The sequence below is a fragment of the Vipera ursinii genome (assembly GCF_947247035.1).
Source record: "Vipera ursinii genome assembly, chromosome: 1".
Lineage (NCBI taxonomy): Eukaryota > Metazoa > Chordata > Lepidosauria > Squamata > Viperidae > Vipera > Vipera ursinii.
This window is the reverse complement of record NC_139512.1, coordinates 235,281,424-235,308,505: the sequence shown is the minus strand read 5'-3', so window position 1 is coordinate 235,308,505 and position 27,082 is coordinate 235,281,424. Positions and strand designations below refer to the sequence as shown.

Sequence of the window (27,082 nt, the reverse complement as noted above, 5' to 3'; positions counted from 1 at the left end):
TCTTAAGGGCAAAGGTCGGTGAGAGGAGCTGACCGAGGCGTTTTTTTGTTGTTTCTCGCTCTCGAAAGCGATGCGCCTGTCAGAGGAGCCAGCGTTACTTCCTCGCTGCCCATTTCGCGCACACTCTTTTAAAAGCGTTGGGAGCCGCTGAAGAAGTCCAGTTACCTGTGAGTAAATCTGGCTTTTACCAAAGTAGTGAGTGAATGAACGAGAGTGGTTTCCCTCCCTTTTCGTAACTCCCGTCTAATGCTTCTTCTTTTTTTCGGGGTGTTTGTGTGTGTGTGCGTGCGCGCTTTTCGCAGGTTGTTTAAATGCGACTCTCGGAGGATGAGAAGGTTGTATTAACAGGGATTGGTTCCTGGCCGATCAGGGTTCAAAAAAAGAGACATACCCAATTCGGGGAGGTTGGGGAGAGAGAATTAAGAGGCTTCATATTTGCTTCTGGGACACTGTGTGCCTTTTTCTAGCTCCTACCTGCGGTTGCTTACTGCTTAGGGAGAAGCAGGACTCTGGATCTTGTGGCATCTTGGGAGGCCGGTGTGTGGTGTAGTTGGTTCACATAGTGTGGTGGGATGGAGGGTTTGTTGTCACTGTGTGTTGGGGGGAGAGAGCACGGGGGGGGGGGGAGGCTCAGCTAATCTCAATGTACACATGTTGTACTTTGACAATAAAGGTTTATCTATCTATCTATCTATCATCTATCTATCTATCTATCTATCTATCTATCTATCTATCTATCTATCTATCTGTAGCAGAGTTCTCAGATCAAGCGTGGTTTTGTTTCTTAGCAAGCTAATTTCTGGTAGGTGTTTACCTTCGACTGTTTCTGCAAGTTAGCTAGTCATCAAAAGGATGTACTGGTACTTGTGCTCCCTGCCTTGATGGCATATGATTTTGTAGGCAATACAGTTTTGATGAGCTGTTGGTCATTTAATTGCTCAGCAGAAGCTGGCTATCAGTGCTAAAATCAATTTTCATTGGCACAATTCAGTTGGGAGGAGATTTTCATTCCGAGATATGTGATGGTTTCTTAGTAATGTGATTTCTCTGGACATCTTACTGGTCAGCTGCTGCACAAGAAACAGAGGTAGCACACTTGATGCCTTTTTATTATGGCTGATTGCACCGTCATTCAGACGTTCAGACTGGATTTGGCATTTTTAATCCACTCATCGAATCCTTCCCAAAGACCTGGGATGGACAGAGGTTGTTGTGATGGTATGGTGGCTGGATGTAAGCTGTTCCAAGTAAAGCTGCCTTTGTCAATTAACTAATGGAGATTTTGTCAATGCTTGATGGCGTTCAAATGGTGCTCCAGATGTTTTGGGATTGCACCCAAGGCCCTATCATTGTTAATACTTTTGCAATAAGAAGTTTCAACTTCTATTTCCAGATCTTATTATTATTACTTAAACTTATATGCTGCCTCTCAATGACTTTAAGTGGCTAACAAATGTACAATAAAATCAATGAAACATAAACAATAAAGATAAAAGATAGCAAATGCAGTGAAGTTCTCATTCTCATTCTCTCTTGCCAAAGCACTGAGTAAAGAGCCAGGTTTTCACACCTCTTCTAAGAAATGATGTTCCTTACAGACAGTACTAAATAATACCAATATTGTTAAAAATGTTAGTTTGCTAGACTTCTTAATGAAATGCCAAAAAAGCAAGTTCAAAATATTAAAGAAATGTGAGGTAAATAATTGACTGGTTTAGTCAATTTGACTGAGTGCAAACAGAGTAAGACATAGTTGCTCTTTGCTTTCTCTTGAGAATTAGCTGTTCAAAATAGGAATTACCTTTAAAAAACAAATCTGTATGTCTCCCCCTATCTCAAATGAACACACTCCCAATGGTGATTCTCATCTGTATTCTTCAGGTTCTGTCCTGTGTCACAATTTGGTACAAGAAGGCTTCGATTTTTGTATCCATGATTAGCTCTCCAATAGATGTAAAGATGCTTTGTAAAGATACACACTTAGAATTTTCAATAAAAGACTGACAGATATGATCAATGGCATTGATGGAAGCCATACTGAACTGCTGAAAAGAGTTTTCTAAGCTAGAAGGTAGGGCTCATGCCCTAGAAAGTTGTGAAAATTGATTAAGGTTTTTTCACCAATTAATGCATCTCATGCTATTTGAATTGTATAAATCTAGATAAAAAGTAAGGTATTGATTAGCTTCACATATGACGCTAAGCCAGGATTTTGAAATTATAGTTCAGTATAAACCATAATATCATGGATTATTTGTACTACTAAACCATAGTAGTGGGTTTATACCGAATACTAAATTGCAGACCACAGTGTGGGCTTACTTCAGCTTGTAAACTCAACCCTAGGATTGTACACTTTTCTTGATAAATGTAAACATTTGTGAAACACTTCCTGTTTCAACCAGGAGGCCAGGCGTACAGATTATTCATAGATCGTTGACATAATAAAACACAAAAGAATGATGGAGTACACACCATGCTTTAATGCTTTTAATAGGAATAGTAATTAGGATACTGGTGAAGTAGTTTATTAGAATCATTGACTAAAGGCCTCTTAGTCTAACTGAAAAATCAACTAATGTAATTTTTTAAAAATAAAATAATAACAGGTATCTGCTAAATAGTTTTTAGGATTATATATGCCTCAAATATGTGCAGCTTGTGCATACTTCAAAATTCTCAGAAGACATACTTCAAATTTTGTATGAGAATAGCACTTCTAAGCTATTAACGAAGACCATGAGCCTGGAAAAGAGTGTTAAAAAATGTTACACTGTGATTATTAACTAAGGAAATTCATTGAAACTCAAGAGCATAAGACTGGACTTTGACACTCACTTCTTAAGAAAATATCTGGAAATAGATTTCTTGCACTCTCTGCAGAAATGTTAGAATAGTTTAACTCTGATAAGACTTGCTTACACACACACACAAACACATACATGTGTGTGTGTGTCTATGTCTGTGTGTATATATATATATACATACATACTATATATATACATATATATATACATATATATATACATATATATATATATATATATATATATATATATATATATATATATATATAATTAGATTTGTCTAATGTTTGGGGCCTAGCAAGGTAATCTAAATAGTTAACAAGCATTTAACACACACACACACACACACACATATATATGTGTGTATATATATATATATATATATATATATATAATATATATATATATATATTATATAATATATAATATATAATATAATAATAATATATAATAATATAATATAATATATATATATATATATTATATGGATCTAATATATATATATATATATATTATATATATGGATATATATATTATATATATATGGATCTTTGGTCATTCGGGTTTTTCCCCGCGTAGAGTTGAAGGTGTAGGAGCAACGTTTCGACGGAATCCCATCCGTCATCCTCAGGCTGGTGGCTTCAGCTTCCTTCTTCTGGGAGAAGCATGTGGTAGTGGCTGTTTGTTCCTCTTTTTTAAACTGCCAGAGGGGGTGTGTTCTGTGGGTGGCGGTGTGCTCTGATTGGGTGGGGGATTAAGTGTGTTCTGAATGGGTGGGAGTGTGTTTTGAATGGTGGGTGTGTTCTGATTGGGTGGGGGTGTGTTTTGAGTGGATGGGCTGATCTCAGCTGCCAGCCTTAGACCTGAGCTGGTGAGTTGTGCTGCTTTTGTTCAGCTTCGTTTTTGTGGTGGTGCTATGTTTGTGGTGGTGCTATGTGTGAGACCAGCCCATCCACTCAAAACAGTTTTTAATAAAATCAAGCTTTTGTTGGCCAAACTGCCAACGTCATCAGGATAAAAGTGCTGGAGCACTTTCATTGGTGTTTTTGTGCTCCACTCATGGAATGCATCACCGGTCTGTTCATTTCTGTCGGCCGTATTTTCTTGAGCTGCCATGCACAAGAGCAATCACCCCATGACTCACAAAGTTAGTTGTATTAGAACCCTTTTTAAGCGAGTGGATACGCACTGCAGCACGCACAAGGTGAAAAAGGATGAAATGTGCCATCTTTACCGTGCCTGCAGAAGCAATGGCGAGGGTTAAGGCGATCGCCCATGACGATTGTTTAAAGAAGCCTGGTATTCCGACCACCTCTCAATCAACCGTCATATAGACCTTCCCCTGCATACCAAGCCCTTAGGATTTGGGAAAAGGAATGGCACGGACAATGTGAACACAGACAACGTGAACACTTACAGGGCACATTGCCAAACCAGGATCAGGATTGCTTAACTACACAATGACCCCACACCACAGAACATGAGAGAGAGGAAGAGCAACCATTAAGAACCTTCGGTATGAGAACACGTGCAATGACAAGAGCAATGACTATGACTGATAGAATGGATAGTGATCCCCCTCGGACAGCAAACACTCAGAGACAATCGCAGCCTACAAAAACAAGTGCGCGGCAGCTCAAGAAAATACGGCCGACAGAAACGAACAGACCGGTGACGCGTTCCATGAGTGGAGTGCAAAAACGCCAATGATATAAATGTAGTTTCACCGCTCTGACGATGAAAGCTAAGTGTTTTGCATATTAAACCGTTTGTTTATTTTTCTATCCTGGTGGTCGATTCTTTTCTTTCTAACATGCACACACCTGGGATTCGTATTTTTAGTCTTATTAAGGATATGGATATGGATGTGTGTGTGTGTGTCTCCTTACACACACACACACACACACACACACACACACAAACACACAAAATGAATAGTAGTTCCAAGGAATAATTACATTCTTTTAACCAGAAAAACATTTAACAGCATGAAGCCAGTTATTGTTGTTCATGGTGGAGCTGGTCGCATCTTTAAAGAGCGGGAAGATGGAAGTCGTTCTGGAGTCATCAGAGCAGCACTGAAAGGCTACAGTATCCTTAAACAAGGAGGAACTGCATTAGATGCTGTTGAAGAAGCCGTGGTATTAATGGAAGATGATCCACATTTTAATGCAGGTAACTTTTTAATTTTCCAAACTGAAATTCTTACTACTCAGGTCTTTGTAGGAGACATCTTTTTTCTTTCTTTTACTCTGTTTTTGTATACCCTTAATAACAGCTTCAATTATGGGAATCAAAAAGTTGAGATTTTCTTTCACATCCCTTCATTTCCTTACCTGCTAATTTCTTGCTAGGATGAATGATGTTCAAGGATATATCCTCCAATTGGTTTTAAAGGAAATTTAAACAAAAGATATTTTCAATATCTAATTAAATGAATGCTTAAAAATCTACAAATCCTAAAACATTATTTTGTGTTAAACAAAATTGCTATTCAGGATTGTGCCAAGTATGTTTGGCATTTGGTGTTTTAAATTTCAAGCTGTAAAACATTAATGGGAGTGAAATTTTGGTCATAGATATAGTTTTATTAGTATTACTTTTACTAAGTGTAGTTTTTTATTAGTATTACTTTTATTGACATTACTGCTTATATTATTGACAAAGCATATATTCCAATTTCCTGAGGGTTTGTTTTTTAAGAAACAAGCTTTGCAGTAGATATTCTGCTATGTGATGGATGAGATATATATCATGAGCAGAAAATGTACAGAAGTTTTATATATACTGTTAGGATTAGCACTAATTACTCCTGCAAGGATTTTAATACTGCAAAAGCTGTCATTTAAAGAGTATTGAACAACAAATGAATTAAAATAGTGTAAAATTCTGTGCGCCTTTGGCGTTTCTGTGTGCCTTTGGCGTTTCTGTGCGCCTTTGGCGTCTAGTCATGCCGACCACATGACCATGGAGATGTCCTTGGACAAGCGCTGGCTCTTCGGCTTTGAAACAGAGATGAGCACCGGCCCCTAGAGTCAGAAATGACTAGCACGCATGTGCGGGTGAACCTTTACCTTTACCTAAAATTGTTTAGCTTCATGTTGGTATATTAATATCTTTTCTACTTGTTTCCTAGGTTGTGGCTCTGTGTTAAATGAGAAGGGTGAAGTAGAAATGGATGCTATTATCATGGATGGGAAAAATCTAGCCTCAGGAGCAGTATCAGCTGTGAAATGTATTTCTAACCCAATAAAGCTTGCTCGTCTTGTAATGGAAAAGGTATGCCAAGGGTGATCTTCAGCAAAATCAGTTTCCCTTTGTGGTTTGATTGAAGTACTATGGTGCTTTGTGACCTCTGGCCTTGTGTAAAGATATAATAGGAAGAGATGCTGCAATCCAGGTGATAACTACGTTTTTTAATGGTTTCATATAAACAGAAAGCTGGTATATAACTTGGCCAGTAAACGGGATTCTCTGACCTGCCAAATGTTGCTAAATGCTAGAATTGGTACTACCATCCAGCAGAGTCAAACAGTTCATGATGTTTAGTATTAAGGTTCAGACACATCTGGTAGATCACAAGCTCCCCATTCTTGGGCTAGACTCAGATGTTTCTCTTTTGTGTGTTCTGCTTGCAAAAAGCTTGTTCGCTCTTGGAATATTAAACACGATACCCCTGTATTCTGTAGTGCCATAGTCCATCCTTCCTCCTTGTTACCATGTTGTGCATAGAAGAAATTTTATAGCTTGTTGGAAGAAATTGTAATCACTCTAAGAGGCCATGAACCTAAAGGCAGGCAGACTATTTTTATTTAGGGTTGGTAATGATATGCAAGTGCTCAGTGGCTAATAAAGAGCATAATAATCTCCTATAATCTTAAATGGATTTTTCAGGGGTTTAAATGCACTTACAAGGGCTTTCCCTAATTTGAAGTGATCCAGGTGTGTTCATCTGCAGTTGCCAAAATGCCTTTTCAGAGGTTATTGCTTTTGCCTATATCATCTCATAAATTTAAGATTAGACTTTCCTTTACTAATTTTATTGGTTTATCTTCTATAAAAATGCTGACCAGCAATTAAAGTTTAGATTTTCTTATCTTCAAATAAGCAATTAAAGGGTATATCCAGACAAAAGTGAACAAAATAGGATAAATTACAGCAGCTTTAAATTATAGTCTGTCACTTCCCAGGAATATGCTCGAGCAGCTGAACTATACCAAATTCTTAGCCAATGATTTCCCAGACTATCCTGAGAACAGTGTTTTCCTGCGTGAAATTTTATGTTCAATGTAGCTGAGTTTGCCTCTGAACCTACGTAAAATATTTGGAGTTTCACTTTTCTATTCACATGTATCTTAGCCTCTGATATATTAAACATCTTTTTAACTATAACGTACAAGAAAGTGCTTGAACTCCTATGGTCTTTTTCTTAATATATTCCAGAATATTCCAGCACCTTTCTACTAGGCTTTAAGCTTTCTAGCATTTTATGCTATGCTTTGTACTAATTGTGCTAGACAATGCATATACTTTTAGCATGCTCCTTTTTCCTTAATGAATTCATTCTCCAAGGGTTAGTGTTTGTGAAGTTAAAACTGTACAATCTATGCACAAAGGAGAAGTGTTGGTCGATTTGGAGGTGCTCCAAGTTTGCAAAAAAAATAAAGATATTACAGGGAGAATATATATTTTAAAAGGGGAGTTCAAAAGCAGTCTGGTTAAAAAAACAATTGAATGCTGTGTGCTGTTGATACATTCTGTGTCCCACATATAAAACGATATTACTATCATGTGTTAATGTGGGGAGATTTATTTTATCTTAGTAAAGATTTTAAGCTTTCTAACTTGTGAAAAATTGAAGTGTGGCATTCCTTTTGAAAATGTCAAATGGTAATCATGTTATTAAAATCTTTGTTACAAAAGCTGCTTGGTTCTTTTAGAGTGTTGTTCTGCTGTACTGTATACGCTTCTAAAATGATCAAGGCTTTGTATCCTATCATGGCACCATATTAGCTCCCTCTACTGACACAAGAAAAGGGACGCGATGGCTCAATGGGTTAGGACGCTGAGCTTGTTGATCAGAAGGTCGGCAGTTTGGCGGGTCGAATCCCAAGTGCCGCGTAACAGAGTGAGCGCCTGTTACTTGTCCCAGCTTCTGCCAACCTAGCAGTTCGAAAGCACGTAAAAATGCAAGTAGAAAAATAGGGACCACTACGGTGGGAAGGTAACAGCGTTCTGTGCACCTTTGGCGTCTAGTCATGCCAGCCACATGACCATGGAGCCGTCCTCGGACAAATGCTGGCTCTTCGGCTTTGAAACGGAGATGAGCACCGGCCCCTAGAGTTGGAAACGACTAGCACACATGTGCGGGGGAACCTTTACCTTTACCTTTACTGACACAAGAATGTTACTGACAAGTAACATTCTTGAGGCTACCATGTTAAGCAATCCTTTGAGATCCCATTCATTAAGTCAGGCAGTTTCATAAGCTTTTAATTCCTCAGGATAGATCTACTGTATTAAAATGATAGCATCTAGAAATCTACCAAAATATGGAGGCGTCTTTAGAGACATTTTAATGACTTGCACTGAAAAATCTAACATGTTTGGAGCCAATTCATATTCATTTTAGGGAGGTATGTACAGAAGATATTGTACAAATGTGGATGTTACATTGCAGTCACCAATTTAACTTGCAGTTTGTTCAGTGTTAGCTCACTAAAAAAAAAGAAAGATACTTGAACATTCTGTAGATCCTCTGCTGTATGACAAAAACAAGAGCAAAACGTTGCCCATCTCTGTACTAAACAGAAGTTGCAATTGCTATGATATGAATTTGTAACTCCTGATTTATGCCTGATTAATAAACATGAATTCTGTGATGCCTCCACACCCCATGCTAAGCTTTGAGGAAAATCTGAAGAAGGTAGAATGCAATTAACTAAATTACAACATTACAACATTTTTAATATCTAGTTTTAAGTAATATTTAATAGCCAAAAAACCAAGATTCCAACAGAATGCAGGAAAACATTTTCCATATTCTTGCTAAGCTTGTAAGCCGCCCTGAGTCTTCGGAGAAGGGCGGGATATAAATGGAATTAAAATAAAATAAATAAAAACAATTCATATTCAGCTACATGCATCCTGGAACCATTTTACCCCCTGATATGCACAATTATTTAAGTGAAGTGTCAGGGACACTGTATTGGCAGATTCAATGTATCCAGTATTTTGGACTGTTATAAATGTAAAACTGAACCTTGGGTTTTTCATAATTAAAGCATATAGTTTATAACAGTTCAAGAGAGTAGCTTTTTAGATTCACAAGAAGACTTCGGCAAAAGCTAGATATGTATACAGTGGGAGTTAAATGAAATCACATGCTCATTAAGCAAGCTGAAGATGGAATATATGCAAACAATTCTTAAACTTTCATATATTTTCAATGATTTACTTTTATAATTAAAAATATAATACAGGTTTTATTGCTGTCTTTTAAGTGTGTATATGTATAAAGCTATGTATCTTTGAATTGGGAGCATGAATTCAACTAAAATTAACACATTTTACATATGGATAACAATATGCCACCCAAAGCATAGGATCTTTTTTGAAATGCTTCTAGCAATTCATTTAAAAACAATGAAGTGTCACATATGCCTTCAGTTGGCTAATAAATGTACCGCTTTATCCCAAAATTATTTTTATTTGAATGTCTAATCTTTAAGAATATTAATTATTGTATTATATATGCTGCCTGAAAATTAGGCCCATTGGACGTAAAGTAACTTTCTTTTCACATGAAAGCTGTTGAGTTTGTTTTGAAAGCAAAAGCAGAAGAGGGCAGTAATGCACAAGGCAATTTTTTTCTACAGGTGTGGAACATTCTAGACTCATAAGAATAAACTGTCTTTATAAACCTTCTGCCTTACATAAGTTGATTTATGGCTCTCAGCATGGGATTCCAGCACCTGGCAATCTCTGTTGCCTGTTGTTGGGGGTTCACAAGTTTTGTTTGTTCAAAATGATCTCCAACAAAATAAATACTTTTATATCCTTAATCCCAGGAAACTTGTCATGATAGTGCACGATAGTACAAAGGGTTTAGTACAGTAGCAAACTTTACATACTGTGCCTACACACACACACACACACACACACACACACACACAAACTGTTCCTAGTACCATTGGTGGCACTTTCCTTAACAAAAGAAACAATTGGCATATGTTGTGAACAAGTTATTAGATAGAGTGTGACATAATAAAATCAGGGGACATAACTGGAGTACTTCAAGAGAAGTGGCATAAATGGTGTATGTCCTTATGAAACTGCCTTCAGCTAGAAGGCAATGTGAAAGACAGGAGCATCTTGCAATAGAAGTTCAGCAAAGGAAAGTCCCAATTTCTGCATGGCTAAAAAAACCAGTTCTGTTTCAAACTGTTCTGCTTCACATCAACATAAAATTCTGTGGTTTCTTGCATCGAACATACATTAGAAGTGAGCATAAAGCTACAGAGGACAGAATCTTTTCCCCTGACAAGTTGTTCAGCTCTTCTCCAGAGATTTTTTCCTGGATTATTATTTAAAAAACAAAACAAAACACTATTGCAAAAACATCATCCATCTCTTTCATGCCTCCCTTTAAAGTAGATGGGTGATTCTATCCCTGGAATTGAAGAAATCAAAATTATGTTGTAAAAGGTAAAGGTTCCCCTGCACATGCGTGCTAGTCGTTTCCGACTCTAGGGGCCGATGCTCATCTCCGTTTCAAAGCTGAAGAGCCAGCGCTTGTCCGAGGACGTCTCCGTGGTCATGTGGCCAGCATGACTAGATGCCAAAGGCGCACGGAACGCTGTTACCTTCCCACCGTAGTGGTCCCTATTTTTCTACTTGCATTTTTACGTGCTTTCGAACTGCTAGGTTGGCAGAAGCTGGGACGAGTAACAGGCGCTTACTCTGTTACGCGGCACTCGGGATTCGACCCGCCAAACTGCCAACCTTCTGATCGACAAGCTCAGCGTCCTAACCCACTGAGCCACCGCGTCCCTCAAATTATATTGACACATCATCAATTTCTGGTGGCATTCTTGCCCAGGTTCAGAATTTTTCTCTTAAGTGAAGGCAGAAATGAACGAATGCATTAAAATGTGCACCTCTTTCTTTGTGCTATAGCATTTGCCGCAAGTATTTGGCAAACAACATTACATACGGGATGCTGCTGAAATGCCATTCTATTTGGTTGTGTGTACGTGGCTTGAAACTGATTTGCGCAGCAATTTGAGTGGCTGCTTCTCTCCTCTTTCCTTCAGACGGACCACATGTTGCTGACTGACCAAGGGGCCTCTGCCTTTGCTAGGGCCATGGGAATTCCTGAGGTTCCTGGAGAAAAATTAATCACTGAAAGGTCATTGGAGAGGTGGAAGAAAAACCTTGAGGCTGACTGGAACCCTCAGGAATGTCAAAAGTAACTATCAGCGTTGGTGTTCTGTCTGCTTGAATGAAGAAAATTAAAGAAGAGCAATCAACCCACATAATCTCTTCCCCAAATTCAGAGGGAGCGTTTCTTCCGAATGTTTACTACTGGAAGCTGCTACATGCAATTTCTCCTGTCTTCCTCTTAACTTTTGTGGCTGTGTGAAGCAAGAAACTGGGTTTGGAGCAAGAGCTCAAAACTGCAGCTCACACCTTGTAGCGTGAGAGTGACAGCCAGTGGTAGTGCAGTGCAGAAGTATGCCAATGCTCTCAACTTAGGCTGATGTAGAAGAGGCTCAGACCTAATGGCTTTGGTGGTGCAGGCTGAGAGATGGCTGCACCTGCCATTGTTGTAGCATCTCTTTGGTACCGGTTTAGAATGAAAACTGTGGCTCTGCACCTGGTGGGACAGACTGGATAGTAACTCCTAGCCCTGCACTGTTGCACTATCACAGCCCAACTCAGGAATGGAGCTGTGTTTTTCCCTCTAAAGCAGGGGTAGGCAACCTTGGCTCTTTTATGACTCATGGACTTCAACTCCCAGAATTCCTGAGCCAGCATGCTGGCTCAGGAATTCTGGGAGTTGAAGTCCATGAGTCATAAAAGAGCCAAGGTTGCTTACCCCTGCTCTAAAGCCTTAATCGGGAGGTGTGCGGCAGTGTGAACGAGACAGTCTTGGTTGTGAAGTGCAAGGCTAAGAGTGCAGCTACTCTACCCTACCCGGGTGTATTGTATTCTAAATTTGTAAGATGTGGCAATGAATGATAGGGGGATCAAGCTTTGGCTTCGACCCTCACTGTGATGGCCGTGTTCCTTCACCCTCCCAGGGCACTTCAGCTGAAAGAGAGGCCTTGCGTAGGAAAACAATGGTGGGATCTCAGTTCACATAAAGGTTGCTCTTCAGAAAGATAGAGGCAGCCTTGTTGCACATCTGTTAATTAAGAATCAACAGCACTGGAAAGCTACTGAGAGAATGAGAGAGGTGTAGTACAATTGTGTGCTGCAATTCTTTTTCATGCACTTCACAAGATTTTAAGACACAGTTCTGTCAATATATAAAATGACCTCAGTGTTGTAGCCTTTGGTCTAATTAACCAGCCCTGCAGCATTTGTAATGATTTGAGTTTGAGACCAGTCATTTAAATAGGTCTTTGAAGTGATCTGGAAGGATTTTGGTGTTAAAAATACTGACTTTTCATTTATTTTGATAACAGAATTGCAATTTGTGGGATTTAGTAGCTGTAGCAGCCCAAAGCAATTGCAAGAAAATGAGAATGATAGTAGTCCACAAGAAATATCCTATTTGTCCACGCTGTCAAAGGCCATTTGTGAGAAAAGAGGAAAAACTTTAAGCCAGGGTCTTCAAACTTGGCCCTTTTATGACTTGTGGACTTCAACTCCCAGAATTCCTCAGCCAGGCACGCTGGCTGAGGAATTCTGGGAGTTGAAGTCCACAAGTCATAAAAGGGCCAAGTTTGAAGACCCCTTCTTTAAACTGAATAGAAATCTGGGATTATAATAATTTTACATAAGTTAAAGTCTGTGGCAGCTTAAGTATAAACCCCATAGTGCAGTAACCTGGCTGTGTTGCTTTGCTAAGTCCTCTAAATGAACCTGCTTAGAGACTCATGGCTTCAGTCTGAAGATGGCCTATTGTCATTTCATACTTGAAAAATAGCTACCTATGCTAACAGATGCTGTGTTTGTTTGTCAAATGCTTTGAGATCTGCAGCTAATTGTCTGAAATGCTATTTTTGGCAGAGACCTTGGAACAGTTGGAGCCGTTGCTATCGACAGTGCAGGAAATGTAGCTTGTGCAACATCAACAGGAGGACTTACTAACAAACGGCTTGGCCGCGTTGGTGATACAGCATGCATAGGTAGAACAATACCATAGATGTGTCTTCTCATTCTCATAAAATGCACCATGACCAGTAATAATTTCATAATGCTCAGTGACTGCATTCCAGAAATAATAAGGGCTTGTAGGTCTTCTGGAGGCCATCCCTGCTCCATAAAGAACCAGATCCTTTAAATCTGAACAGGAAAAATGTAAAGCACTGAAGTGGAACCAGCAAGCAACTGTTCGGTTTGTAGTTCAAACAAAGCTATTTTTATTGAACGGCATGTTTTCTTAAGATGAGATGATTTCATAGCTTTTAGGAAACACCATATATCGAGATAAGTTGATGGAGTGGAAAGTGTGAAATATTTTGGGAATGTTTGTTCAAATACTAAAATATGTTCTCTGAACATGCTTTTCTCATGGAAGCAGCTTCGTAGGCATTCTTTTCTGGGGACGCATTGGGGTGTGTGTGTTCTGTTCCACCGTTTACCTTTCTCTTTATAATTTCATGAAAGCTGAGACAATTACATTCTGCTTGAGCCCCTTCATTGTTAATAAGTCCCCAAAATATAGTTGATATTATCCCTGGCCTATACCGTGTAATACATAGATACTGATTGGAGAAGTGGGTTACTAAAATGCTGTTTTTTTATCTTTCCCAGGAAGTGGTGGTTATGCAGATAATAGTGTTGGTGCCACCTCCACCACTGGCCATGGAGAGAGCATTATGAAAGTGATTCTGGCAAGACTTACTCTTTACCATATGGAGCAAGGTATATCCTGATGTTCCAGAAGTTTTACATTATATAAAGCAGGGGTCTTCAAACCTGGCCATTTTATGACTTGTGGACTTCAACTCCCAGAATTCCTTAGCCAGCATGCCTGGCTGAGGAATTCTGGGAGTTGAAGTCCACAAGTCATAAAAGGGCCAAGTTTGAGGACCCCTGATATAAAGCATGAAGGAGTAATATTTCACACAGTGAGTTGATGAACGGTGTCATTGGTTATTTCAGTTTGAGGATGCATCATGTTGGAAGCACTTTGGACATGCAACAAATAGTGATTTTGGAGCTAATACACATAAATGCAATCTGATATAAATTCAGATGCTTGTTCTAGCATCTGCTACTCTTAACGGGCCAATGTTTGGGGCCCTGATTTGCTATTCAGAGTAAAAGGCCTGTGGAGTTTTCTGCTATCAGCAGTCATCATTAGTGGCCTTCCTATTTGTCAAGTTTTAAGTATTTTTAATGCCAATTTATGGTTTTACTGCAAGAAATATTCCAGCTCTTTCAGTTTTAAAAATTTTGTTTGGGTAATGTTGAATCATTCTGTTTTTACATGGAATTTTATTTGTTATCTTGAACGTCTACTGGCTTTATCAGTATACCAAACTAACACGAGGCTCCTTACACCTTGTATTTGAGTAATTGATGGAATTGGTAAAGAGAAGAGGAAACAATTTAATATTTTAGGTCAGTCTTTTCCAATCTAGTGCTCTCCATGAAGCCATCCTGGATGGGAATTATAGTAATTGAAATATATTTGGGTGTTACCAAGCTAATGACAGCTGGCCTCAGGGATCAGCATTTTCTCTTTTCAGATATTTGTGTTGATTTCAGTCTAATCAACCTAAGGTGACATTCTACCAACATATACTGGAATAATTCTATTTAAAAAAATAGTTACATGCAGTCTTGGTGTTGGTTATAAGTAAAAAAAGCATGACTGTAAAATGTTCATGTCATATTTTCACATTTAGCTACAAATATGCTTGAAGAGTTTAGGTTACTGCTGAAGCCTTTTAAATCTGTTTTAAATACCTTTTCCCTCTGACTTCAGTTTAAATATACTACATTCATTGAAAACTAATGTTCTAATCTGGATATTGATGTGGGAGAGTGCCGATAAAAGCTGGCAACAGGATGTTCATGTGATCATAACATAATCTAAATATGGTTGACCATGGAAAACTTTACCTTTTGGGTTATCTAAACACTTGACTTCTATTGCAGTCTGTACACGTATTAATCCAATCTTTTTTCTGAATATAGTTAGTTACAGGGAAAAGTGTGATTTTGTTGCAAATTTGCGCTACTTGAGAACTTCAAACAGTTTCACAGAAAATGTTGAGTTGCAAAACAGTGTTGGTAGATATATTGTCTGCAAAGCCCTTGATCTCCTGGCTCTCTTATTAAAGGACACTTGATCTCTGTTTTATGCAACTTGACAAGAAATGTTTAGCCACATTAATTTTGAACATTGTTTCCCCTCACGTGAAAGGTTGTCTGCATTGGGATCAGATAACTATTGTGTTTTAAATAAGAGTTTGCTGCCTCAAGGGCCTCCTGTTTTAGCATTTAGTTATGGGATGTAGAGAAGGTTGCTTCTGTTTCTTTGGGAGGATTAGATTAAAACATTCCTCTCTCAGATGCTCAAGGCATAATATCTGGCACTTGTTCCTCCCACTTTATCTTCACTACGATAATAATAATAATAATAATAATAATAATAATAATAATAATAATAATAATAATAATAATAATAATAATAATAATAATAATAATAAATAATAGGAAGAAGAAGAAGAAGAAGAAGAAGAAGAAGAAGAAGAAGAAGAAGAAGAAGAAGAAGAAGAAGAAGAAGAAGAAGAAGTTGGAAGGGACATTGGAGGTCATCTAGTCCAACCCCCTGCTCAGGCAGGAAACCCTATACCATTTCAGACAAATGGCTGGCCAGTCTCTTCTTAAAAACTTCCAGTGTTGGAGCATTCACCACTTCTGGAGGCAGGTTGTTCCACTGGTTAGTTGTTCTAACTGTCAGGAAGTTTCTCCTTAGTTCTAGGTTGCTTCTCTCCTTGACTAGTTTCCATCCGTTGCTTCTTGTCCTGCTTTCAGGTGCTTTGGAGAATAGCTTGACTCCCTCTTCTTTGTGGCAGCCCCTGAGATATTGGAACACTGCTATCATATCACCCCTCACCCTTCTCTTCATTAAACTAGACATACCCAATTCCAGCAACCGTTCCCTATATGTTTTAGCCTCTAGCCCCCTAATCATCTTTGTTGCTCTTCTCTGTACCCTTTCTAGAGTCTTGACATCTTTTTTACATCGTGGTGACCAAAACTGGATGCAGTATTCCAGGTGTGGCCTTACCAAAGCATTGTAAAGTGATATTAGTACTTCACATGATCTTGATTCTATCCCTCTGTTAATGCAGCCTAGCACTGTGTTGGCTTTTTTGGCAGCTGCAGCACACTGCTGGCACTGCCGGCTCTTGTGTGACAGATTAGGCTGAGACAGGCTCAGAGTCACAAAGGAAGCCTCATGGCTGGATAGGAATTTAAAATAAATCATATACCGGTATGTTTTGTAGATGATGTTAACTAGCTAGATAACCTTGGCTGAGGCTTGATTGGAGACCACTAGGAAATTTCAGAACTGAAAGTCTGAAAGTCAAACTTTCCTTACAAACTGCTTTAATAAATAGAAAGGAATACAGAAAGAAAAATAAACACACTAAACAAACCCATACCTATAATAGCCTTTTTAAAGCATCAGCTCAGTTTTTAAATGCAGCAGTAAACCTTGACCACACAGAATAATATTGGTCAATCTTTCCATTCTGTCCATAGAGATCCTGTTTAGAAGCAGAGAATGAACACACAAACAGTCTAAGACTGGCAGTCAGTGGTGGGATTCAAATACGTGAACAACTGGTTCTCTTTGCGGATGCCATTCTGGGCCTGGGCAACAAAACATTAGCTACCGATTCTGCCAAAGTGGTGCGAACCGGCTGCTGTCTTTTCTTGTAAAAGGACAATCAATTTCACTACAGAAGTTAAACAAAAGTTAAAACATATGCCCAGTGATAAAGTTAAAAAGCATGAAAGTGTGTTGGTTTGTTTTATGACTGATTTCTATGACCGCCTACCTACAATAATCATAAAACCATCAAAAACTGCAGTTTAGATTAAAAAAATATAGGGGTATAGAGGGCATAGGGAATGGCCCTTAAAGACCAGAGGAAGAGCTTCTACCAAGACAGTGATCAAATAAGTGGAGCTTCATCCTACCTAGATCAAGAAAGCAATTGGAGAAAATGTTTCGGACAATCTTCTTTCTAGTTCACACAAAAATAAAGTAATGGGAGGGGAAGCACATTCAGACCTGCAAGATTCTGTTACTATAGCTATTTCAATAAAAGTAGATGTGATCTATACTACGTGGTTCAAGTCTACTATGTAGGCTTGATAAGGGGCTTGTCTTTCCATACTTCTTAATAATCAATCTATTTAAAATAAGTTAAGAGTACTAACATAGGAGTTAATTTTTGCAATATACACCCCATAAGTTCATAGGATTGTTCTACTTTCATATATTTCTATATCTATTTATAAAATAATGTAAAATCTTATACTAAATCTGAAAGAAAAGATAATAGAAAAGAGTAAAAAATGCAAGAAAAAAGAAAAGAGAATATACGGAAGAAAAAAAGAAATATATAGAGAAGTGACTTCCAACCTTCATCACAACAAATACAAACGTAATGATTCTTCACCCCCTTTAACTGATAGAAACAATTATCACTTTATCCCATAAATATCGTTTCTCTTATGGACAAATTCATAAAGCATCATCTTTTCAGTTGTGATGAGAAAGTCCATAAAGGGTTACCAAAAGTAATAACGTATCTTGCTTAAACTTGATCAACCAATTTTATATTCCTTCCTTTTACTTCTAATAGTCTTAATTTGTAGTACAGTCAAATATAGTTGTAGGATTTGATTTCTCTTCATTTCTTCTTTGTCCCATTGCACAGAGTTCTTCAAGGCTTTAACAAGCCTCTTTTCTAATTCAAATAGGAAAAAGCTATGCAGATTACTCTCTTAATTTTTCGGTTGTATTTCTCTTTCAAGGTTTTTTTTTTTAGATCCCACGTAATAACCTTTCTCTAAATCATTCTCTTGGCCTGTCAGTGGTAAATCCGCTTTTGATACCATCTCTATCTTGTCAGCTAAAATTTCTTCTATATCTGACGTTTTTAATAAGATATTTTGGACATAGTTGATCCATAGAAGCAGACATCATTAACAGACATCATTACTGAATTGTTGATATTGTGGCTACTATTTTCTGATTCCAGTCTTCAAAAGTCTCCTCTAGCTATGGCTGATTCCTGTCCTTTCCCAGCACTCAAACTTGGCAGAAAACCACTGTCTTACAGTGTCCCCACAAGGAATAGTTATCTGGATGCAATATATGTGGGTGATCTCCTATCTTGATCTTATCTGAAGAGATTCCAAGAGACTGGTCTACTCATTGGTTCTTTAAGCTTTACTACTGTCATAAACACTGATCAGATACAAACAATCTAATATATTTTCATCTCCAAATGAGAAAAAGTTTTCTTGAAATAATTATTTCCAAATATTTAAGATACCCAATAAAACAAATTTCCATAGATTTAACGGAGCCTAACAGAAGCGTATGAGAGTTGCTTCTGTTAACTGAATAGTCTGACAGCATGCCATATTGTTGTACCATATCAATAAATCTGAGTGCAGAACATTTACAATTACTATATGGCGTATTTTATCAGCATATAAAAGCTGTTTTTTTTTTTACGTTAGCCACTTTTATGTCTGAATGTTCTTTAAATTACCTTACAATACGGGCAAATTGTTCCAGTTTTAAGTTAAATATTAAAGAAGGAATTAAAGGACACTCAATGAGTTCCTTAAGACATCTTCACGTATGAAGAAAATAATCCCTTCTACAATAATCCTATCTTGAGGATTGGAGTACTATTCCAATTAGTAAAAAAAAAAGGAAATCCATATGAAAAACACTGCTTTCATACTAGCAGTGGTACTGAAATCCAGTGGTATCCACCCAGAACAGCATCAGCACAGCAGAGCAGATTCTTTCCTTTCAAATCAAGATCACGTGAAGTACTAATACCACTTTACAATGCCTTGGTAAGGCCACACCTGGAATACTGCATCCAGTTTTGGTCACCACAATGTAAAAAAAGATGTCGAGACTCTAGAAAGGGTACAGAGAAGAGCAACAAAGATGATTAGGGGACTGGAGGCTAAAACATATAGGGAACGGTTGCTGGAATTGGGTATGTGTAGTTTAATGAAGAGAAGGGTGAGGGGTAACATGATAGCAGTGTTCCAATATCTCAGGGGCTACCACAAAGAAGAGGGAGTCAAGCTATTCTCCAAAGCGCCCGAAGGCAGGACAAGAAGCAACGGATGGAAACTAATCAAGGAGAGAAGCAACCTAGAACTAAGGAGAAACTTCCTGACAGTTAGAACAACTAACCAGTGGAACAACCTGCCTCCAGAAGTGGTGAATGCTCCAACACTGGAAGTTTTTAAGAAGAGACTGGCCAGCCATTTGTCTGAAATGGTATAGGGTTTCCTGCCTGAGCAGGGGGTTGGACTAGATGATCTCCAATGTCCCTTCCAACTACTACTACTACTTCTTCTTCTTCTTCTTCTTCTTCTTCTTCTTCTTCTTCTTCTTCTTCTTCTTCTTCTTCTTCTTCTTCTTCTTATTATTATTATTATTATTATTATTATTATTATTATTATTATTATTATTATATCCGCTCTTAGGCATGACTCCCTAGCCCTTGAGCAGATAGGGAGCTGCAGGGATGATGAGGAAGGAAAAATCAGCAGTCTGAGTGAAAGCCCATTTACAGGAAATTGAACGTAACCCTGGAAACAGGCTGATACTGTATGTTCCTGCAACCTTACAAAAGCAGTGAAGAAACCTCTTCTGTTGCAGAACTTTCAAGACAGAGTTGTGCAATGTCAGGAAAATACAAAATCTTCCTGAGACGTGGTTGATTCCCAATGACCGGGCACAGTCACAGCAACACTTTCTTAGATACGTAGAAATGGTTGTCCCTGTTTTTGAACTTCTGAGTTCTTAGCCCTGGCTTAGAATTAGCCATGTCTGACAGTGCTTAGTTGTTGTTGTTGTTTTTGTTTTTTTTACCAACAGCACAAGTGGGCTAGATTTTTGCTGAAGCCTGACATAAATGAAGTTTATGTGAAGGAGTGGGATACATTTCCAGCAACTTTTTAAAAAAATGTTATAAAATATAAAACGTTGAAGTAATATTTGGGTAAGAAAACATTCCAGAGTCTGTTGTAAAACAGCCACGAGGTTTATAACCTGAAAGCTGGTAGCTGCTATTAATATGGCATTGATTCTCAGCATGACTCTGGCTTGCATGGATGCGTACGTGTATATACACAGGCCTGATATAATAACATAGAAAAGATAAACTGGTGCTACTGCAACAGTGAGACAGCTAAGAAGAGTTTCCAGGTTAAATCACATTTCAAGGTACTTTACCTGGCAATATTGGTTTAATATTTTTAGCCAAAGAAGAGCTTTCAATCAGTATGGATGCGTAGGCTTATGTTCATGTTTAGACTATTATAACAGAAATGTATAATATAATCAGCATTTTTCAGATAAAGTTAGGCAATTTAATATGGCCTAAGGATATGCTCAGCTGAAGGTTAAGAAGTGAATTGCTCCCTCACATAAATAGAATAGCTAAACTTTGCTCTAGTAGCTGTTGCTAGAGTGAATATTTCCTCTTTCTTGGTGTTTTAAAGGCTGGGGCTCTGCTTTATAAGCATAGGAATAGTTTCCATTCTGGGGTTTCATTTCTATTAGGAGGAAGAAGAAAATCTTTTATCTGGTGGTTATCTGTTTATGGATTTTTTTTTTATTGAAAAGTTTTAAAATACAGTTTTCCTTTAAAAAAAACCCCTTCCCCCTCCCTCCTCCCCTCCCTACCTCCCCCCTATCTCCCCCCCTCCCCCTCTCCCTCCTCCCTCCCCTGCCTCACCCCCCCTACTTCCCCTCCTCCCCCCTCCCCCCCCGACTTCCCAGAGCAAAATACAAGGTATATATCTAAAAAGCAATCATAAACAATCATATACTAACAATTATAAACTCTAAAATCCATCACTCTCTAGCTTATATAGAGTAAACCAATCCTTAATAATACTAAATATGTATAAAGAACTAAAATAAAAGAAAACTAGCGTCATTCCCATCTATGTTCTTCCACAATTCACTATTTCCTAAACAAATTCTCATTTACACATCACAAGCACCTATCCCTATTAACCTCTCTAGCCAAAATAGGCTATAATAGATAGTTCTTACACAAATTAACCCGCATTAACCCACAAAACTTTCTTCCTCTTCCTCTGTAGTAAATTGTCCATTAATTCCAAATTGAAGATTCTGTTACCATACATATCATCCCAAAACTCTTAAGAACACAACTACCACTTGACTGTAGGTATGTTGTGGAAGTTCCATAGATTTCTACTGGTCTTATTTTTTTATCTTTTTTGAGCGTTTTAAGGCAGCACGCGTCACCCTCTGTTCTCTAGGATCATCCAAAAGAGTTGCAGCTTGATCTCCTCCTGTACCATTCTCGTCTATCTGTCCATCTTCATCCTCTTGATGTTCTCCTTCTCCAGATCCCTCTGCAGCTTCCAAAAGTGTTGATGGGGTTGCTTTTAAGACATTGTTGTAAAAATCATGCGCTTGCTTCACAGTACCCAAACAGTACCTTTTGCCTTCATACATGAAGCTCAACCCAGCTGGGATCTCCCATCTGAACCTTATATCTCTTTGCTTGAGCTCTTGCACAAGAAATATAAAGTCCTTCCTTCTCTTTAAAATCTTTGGAGGAATTTCTTTTAGAACCAAAACTTCTTGACCAGCAATCACAACTTTAGTATCATAGGCAGCTTGTATAACTTCATCTCTAATTTCCCTTTTTACAAAATAAACCACCACATCTCTAGGCAACTTTCTCTGTTTAGCAATCCACGAGTTCACACGAAACACTTTGTCCATGCCTTGTTTTATTTCAGATGCTGGATGGTTCAATACCACCTCAAAAGCCTCAGAAACCAGCTGCTTTAAATCTTCCTTAATATTCTCTTTTAGGCCTCTAATTCTAACAGCAAACTGCATCTGGTAAAATTGAGCCAGACTCAGTTCGCTATCCATTTTGTCTTTTAAATCTTCAATTTCCAATACTTTTGCTTCTAATATAGCATTCTTTTGAGTCAGATCTTCCACTTTGTCATCCAGCACCTCCACACATTTAGCTACTTTATGCACTGAGGACAAAATGTCTACCTTCATCTCTCTGAATTTCTGTTCCATCCTTTCTTCCATTCTCTGCTCCAATTTCTCCAATTTCTCCTCCATCTGTACAAATTTAACACCCATTGACTCCAAAATTAACTGGGTATGTTTTTCAAGATCCTTCAATGTCAATACATCGGGAGAATGCAACACCTGCAGTAATGATTGTTGTTGCACCGGAGAATTTCCAGCACTCCGAAAAGTTCTAGGGGGAGGTTTAGCCGCCATCTTTTACTTACAATTGTGACGCACTTTCACTTTAAGTTTTAAGCAAAGTCCATCAAGCTCGAGAGTAAAATAAAATAATCCTCTTCATCTCTTCATCTTTCCCTCTTGTACTGCTCTGCCTGCTCTTTTCCTTTCATAGTCTCTCCTTCAAGCAGGGATGGTCGCAGACGCCTGGCTCTGCTCCATGAAGTCCGGAGCAGAGACGCTAGCCAGCTGGGAGCAGCCCAGGCTACGGGGGAGTTCAATCCTTCAGCCGCCCAAGCTCCAAGCTCAGGCGGCCCCGGAGAACTCGACCCCTACCTGGGGGCTCACCCCCTCCTCTTCTCCCGAGGAGGGGGCTTCAAATTCGCCCGAACAGCTGATCGGCGCTGTTTCGGGCGAAAAATCACACAGCTGAGCCGCGGGCAGCCCGGGAAGGCTGTCTCCGGCGCCGCGGAGCCACCGGAAGTCCTGTTTATGGATTATACTAGGGGTCCTCAACTTTGGCAACTTCAAGACTTGTGGACTTCAACTCCCAGAATTCCTCAGCCAGCTTTGCTAGGGAATTGAAGTCCACAAATCTTGAGAGTTGCCAAGGTTGAGGAGCCCTGGATTATACTTCATACCTGATGTCATTTGATATTTTTAAGTCAAGTGGCTTACTTCCAAATAAAGATTATAAATTGGGGGAAAAATCTTGAAAGATAGCATTGAAATTATTTTGCGCACACAATGGGTTTTTGTTTTTGGACATTGAATTAACTGCACAGTTAATTAAATGCTTTTTGCTTTCGTAGTGTTTATTGTTTTGAGCTTCCTGTACCCTTGGAACTTAATAAAACGTTCAGTTAACATGCATTATAGTAGCCATGCTTAATAGGCCCCATAGGCTACTATTAGCTTAATAATAGAAGTGTTATTTCACAGTGATAAAATGATGCTCTTTAAAGTTGTCCAGAATATTAATGACTGATCTTTATAAAACCATTCATTTGGAAGGGAGCGGAAACAAAACCAGAAAAGTAAGCTTGTATGTCTATGACACAGGTAGACCCATCCCCTCTTCTTTTCAGTAACAGAAAGTTTTTTGTCATTGAAACAGCTGGCAGAATAATTTTAGTTATTAGAAGACTTCATTTGCGGTCATTAAAGCTGCAGGGTGCATGATTGTCAGGCATTAATCAAATCTAGCAAAACATACCTTGAATTAGATTTGGGCAGGAAGCCTTCCACTGAATCAAACTAAAAAGATTTAGTAGTCGCAAACAATGGGAATGAGGAGACTGAATGGAAATTTTCATCCCAGCTTCCTTTGTGATGAACAGCCGCCAGATCGCAATCTCCTTTGAAGTGCTCTTCACTTTCAAAAGAAGTTCGTCCACCTGAATTGGAAAGCTTCCCCCCACTTCTGTTTGTTTTGAAAGCCACGAGTCTAAAGAGCCCTTATGTTCATAGAATTAATGGCAGTTTTTTGGATATGCTTCAGACATGTATTTTGTTAATCAATGTTAATTACCGCAAGAGAGCCAGCTTGGTGTAGTGGTTCAGGCACCAGTTAGAAACTGGGAGAGCATGAGTTCTATTCCCACTTTTTAACACAAAGCCAGCTGGGTAATCTTGGGCTAGTCACACCGTATCTCAACCCTTGGAAATGGGCAATGGCAAGCCACTTCTGAAAGCTTTGCCAAGAAAATTGGAAGGATTAGCCAAGGCCATCACCAGGAGTCGAACCTGACTCGAAGGCACCCCCTTCAAAAGTTACCTCAAAAGTTTGTTGGCAGAACGCAAAATGTATCTTGGTTTATCCATTTAAACTAGTTTATCCATTTAAACAGTGGTACATATAAAAAAAAGTTTACCCATTGAAAATGTACCTTTCACTTCTTTCTTTTTAAATTAAGGCATGTTTCATGTTCTGATTTTTCAGGGAAATCACCAGGAGAGGCTGCTGATGCTGCGCTAGATTGTATGCAAACCAGAGTTGGAGGCCTAGGCGGCGTCATTGTTATTAGCAGTTCAGGGGAATGGGCTGCTAAGTTCTCTACCAACCAGATGTCCTGGGCTGTTGTGAAGGATGACCAGCTACAGTCTGGCATTTATACTGGGGAGAGGAATACACAGTCCGTTGAAGAAGCTCTTGCCTCCATTGGATCCTAGAATAAGGCAAGCCCTTGGTCCTGGGTCACTGCCTTGTGAGCAGAGAGTATCCTATCCAAATTTTTTTATTCTAGATTGTGTATGTTTAGTTCCTATTTGTATTTGATTGATCAAATAATTTTGACACATTATGTCTTTTGGTTTCCATTCTTCTGAATAAAGGGTCTTCAGAAAACTTGTATTTGATGGAATTTCATCAGCTTCTTGATATTTGATATATCTTCATGGTGTCAAACAATAACTTGAAGAGATGCTTATTCAGAAAATGAATATAATTATAGAAGAGGGGACTTTATGTACTGGAATATCTGTATGTCATTATCTCATATTTATAAATACATTAAAATATAAAGGAAAAAGCAAATTTACAGGTGAAACTTGAAAAATTAGAATATCATGCAAAAGTTCATTTATTTCAGTAATGCAACTTAAAAGGGGAAACTAATATATGAGATAGACTCATTACATGCAAAGCAAGATAGTTCAAGCCGTGATTTGTCATAGTTGTGATGATTATGGCGTACAGCTCATGAAAATGCCAAATCCACAATCTCAGAAAATTAGAATATTGTGAAAAGGTGCAATATTCTAGGCTCAAAGTGTCCCACTCTAATCAGCTAATTAAGCCATAACACCTGCAAAGGGTTCCTGAGCCTTTAAATGGTCTCTCAGTCTGGTTCAGTAGGATTCACAATCATGGGGAAGACTGCTGACCTGACAGTTGTGCAGAAAACCATCACTGACACCCTCCATTATTTATTTATTTTTAATTTTAATTCCATTTATATCCTGCCCTTCTCCGAAGACTCAGGGCGGCTTACAAGCTTAGCAGTAGGAGAGAAAGCCTCAAAAGGTAATTGCAAAAGAAGTTGGATGTTCCCCAAGTGCTGTATCAAAGCACATTAATAGAAAGTTATGTGGAAGGGAAAAGTGTGGAAGAAAAAGGTGCACAAGCAGCAGGGATGACCGCAGCCTGGAGAGGATTGTCAGGAAAAGGCCATTCAAAAGTGTTGGGGACTTTCACAAGGAGTGGACTGAGGCTGGAGTCAGTGCATCAAGAGCCACCACACATAGACGGATCCTGGACATGGGCTTCAAATGTCGTATTCCTCTTGTCAAGCCGCTCCTGAACAACAAACAACGTCAGAAGCGTCTTACCTAGGCTAAAGAAAAACAGACCTGGTCTGTTGCTCAGTGGTCCAAAGTCCTCTTTTCTGATGAGAGCAACTTTTGCATCTCATTTGGAAACCAAGGACCCAGAGTCTGGAGGAAGAATGGAGAGGCACACACTGCAAGATGTTTGAAGTCCAGTGTGAAGTTTCCACAGTCTGTGTTGATTTGGGGAGCCATGTCATCTGCTGGTGTTGGTCCGCTGTGCTTCATTAAGTCCAGGGTTAACGCAGCCATCTACCAGGAGATTTTGGAGCACTTCATGCTTCCTTCCACAGACGAGCTTTATGGGGATGCTGACTTCATTTTCCAGCAGGATTTGGCACCTGCCCATACTGCCAAAAGCACCAAAACCTGGTTCAATGACCGTGGGATTACTGTGCTTGATTGGCCAGCAAACTCGCCTGACCCGAACCCCATAGATAATCTATGGGGCATTGCCAAGAGAAAGATGAGAGACATGAGACCGAACAATGCAGAAGAGCTGAAGGCTGCTATTGAAGCATCCTGGTCTTCCATAATACCTCAGCAGTGCCACAGGCTGATAGCTTCCATGCCACGCCGCATTGAGGCAGTAATTGTTGCAAAAGGGGCCCAAACCAAGTACTGAGTACATATGCATGCTTATACTTTTCAGAGGTCCGATATTGTTCTATGTACACTCCTTGTTTTATTGATTGCATATAATATTCTAATTTTCTGAGATTGTGGATTTGGGGTTTTCACAAATCACGGCTTGAACTATCTTGCTTTGCATGTAATGAGTCTATCTCATATATTAGTTTCCCCTTTTAAGTTGCATTACTGAAATAAATGAACTTTTGCACAATATTCTAATTTTTCGAGTTTCACCTGTATTTAATACTGATTAAAGACAAGCAATTGATAGATCAAGTTTTGGGCTGTGGTCTTATGTTTTATTGAACCCAGAGAGAGATGGGTGTCAAGTCTACATTGCACTATTAATTACTCTCTTTAACTAAACTTGAATAGCTTTCTGTATGAAATTACAGTAGTGTTTTATGGAAAACCCATTTTGAAACATTAAAAAATGAAAATGAACAATGTATTTTCTCTGTCTAGAGATTTTTCAAAAATGTTTTGTGATTAAGAATTGTGGGGTAGATGTCCATATTATTGATCTAAATCTATTGTTCTGTGACTATGGTTTATTAAGAAAAACTAAGCAGCAAACAAATAAATTTGTTCA

The 27,082-nt window shown here is 38.7% G+C and overlaps 1 protein-coding gene across 1 annotated transcript; it reads left to right on the top strand.

Annotated features, from left to right (window-relative positions):
- ASRGL1 (asparaginase and isoaspartyl peptidase 1) lies at positions 1-25,011 on the top strand. The gene is made up of 7 exons (XM_083376426.1): positions 1-167; positions 4,780-4,982; positions 5,944-6,086; positions 11,123-11,277; positions 13,047-13,165; positions 13,794-13,904; positions 24,473-25,011. Exons 2-7 carry the CDS (start codon positions 4,796-4,798, stop codon positions 24,700-24,702), a joined length of 945 nt encoding a protein of 314 aa, XP_083232552.1. The 5' UTR covers positions 1-167; positions 4,780-4,795; the 3' UTR covers positions 24,703-25,011.
- The last annotated feature ends 2,071 nt before the right edge of the window (positions 25,012-27,082 follow it).

What these genes read in the sequence shown, in the direction of transcription:
- ASRGL1 (XM_083376426.1), top strand. Translation starts at nt 4,796, where the DNA reads ATGAAGCCAGTTATTGTTGTTCATGGTGGAGCTGGTCGCATCTTTAAA. An exon ending in AACCCTCAGGAATGTCAAAA is followed by an intron (nt 11,278 to 13,046) that starts GTAACTATCAGC and finishes TATTTTTGGCAG; the next exon opens with AGACCTTGGAACAGTTGGAG. An exon ending in TCTTTACCATATGGAGCAAG is followed by an intron (nt 13,905 to 24,472) that starts GTATATCCTGAT and finishes CTGATTTTTCAG; the next exon opens with GGAAATCACCAGGAGAGGCT.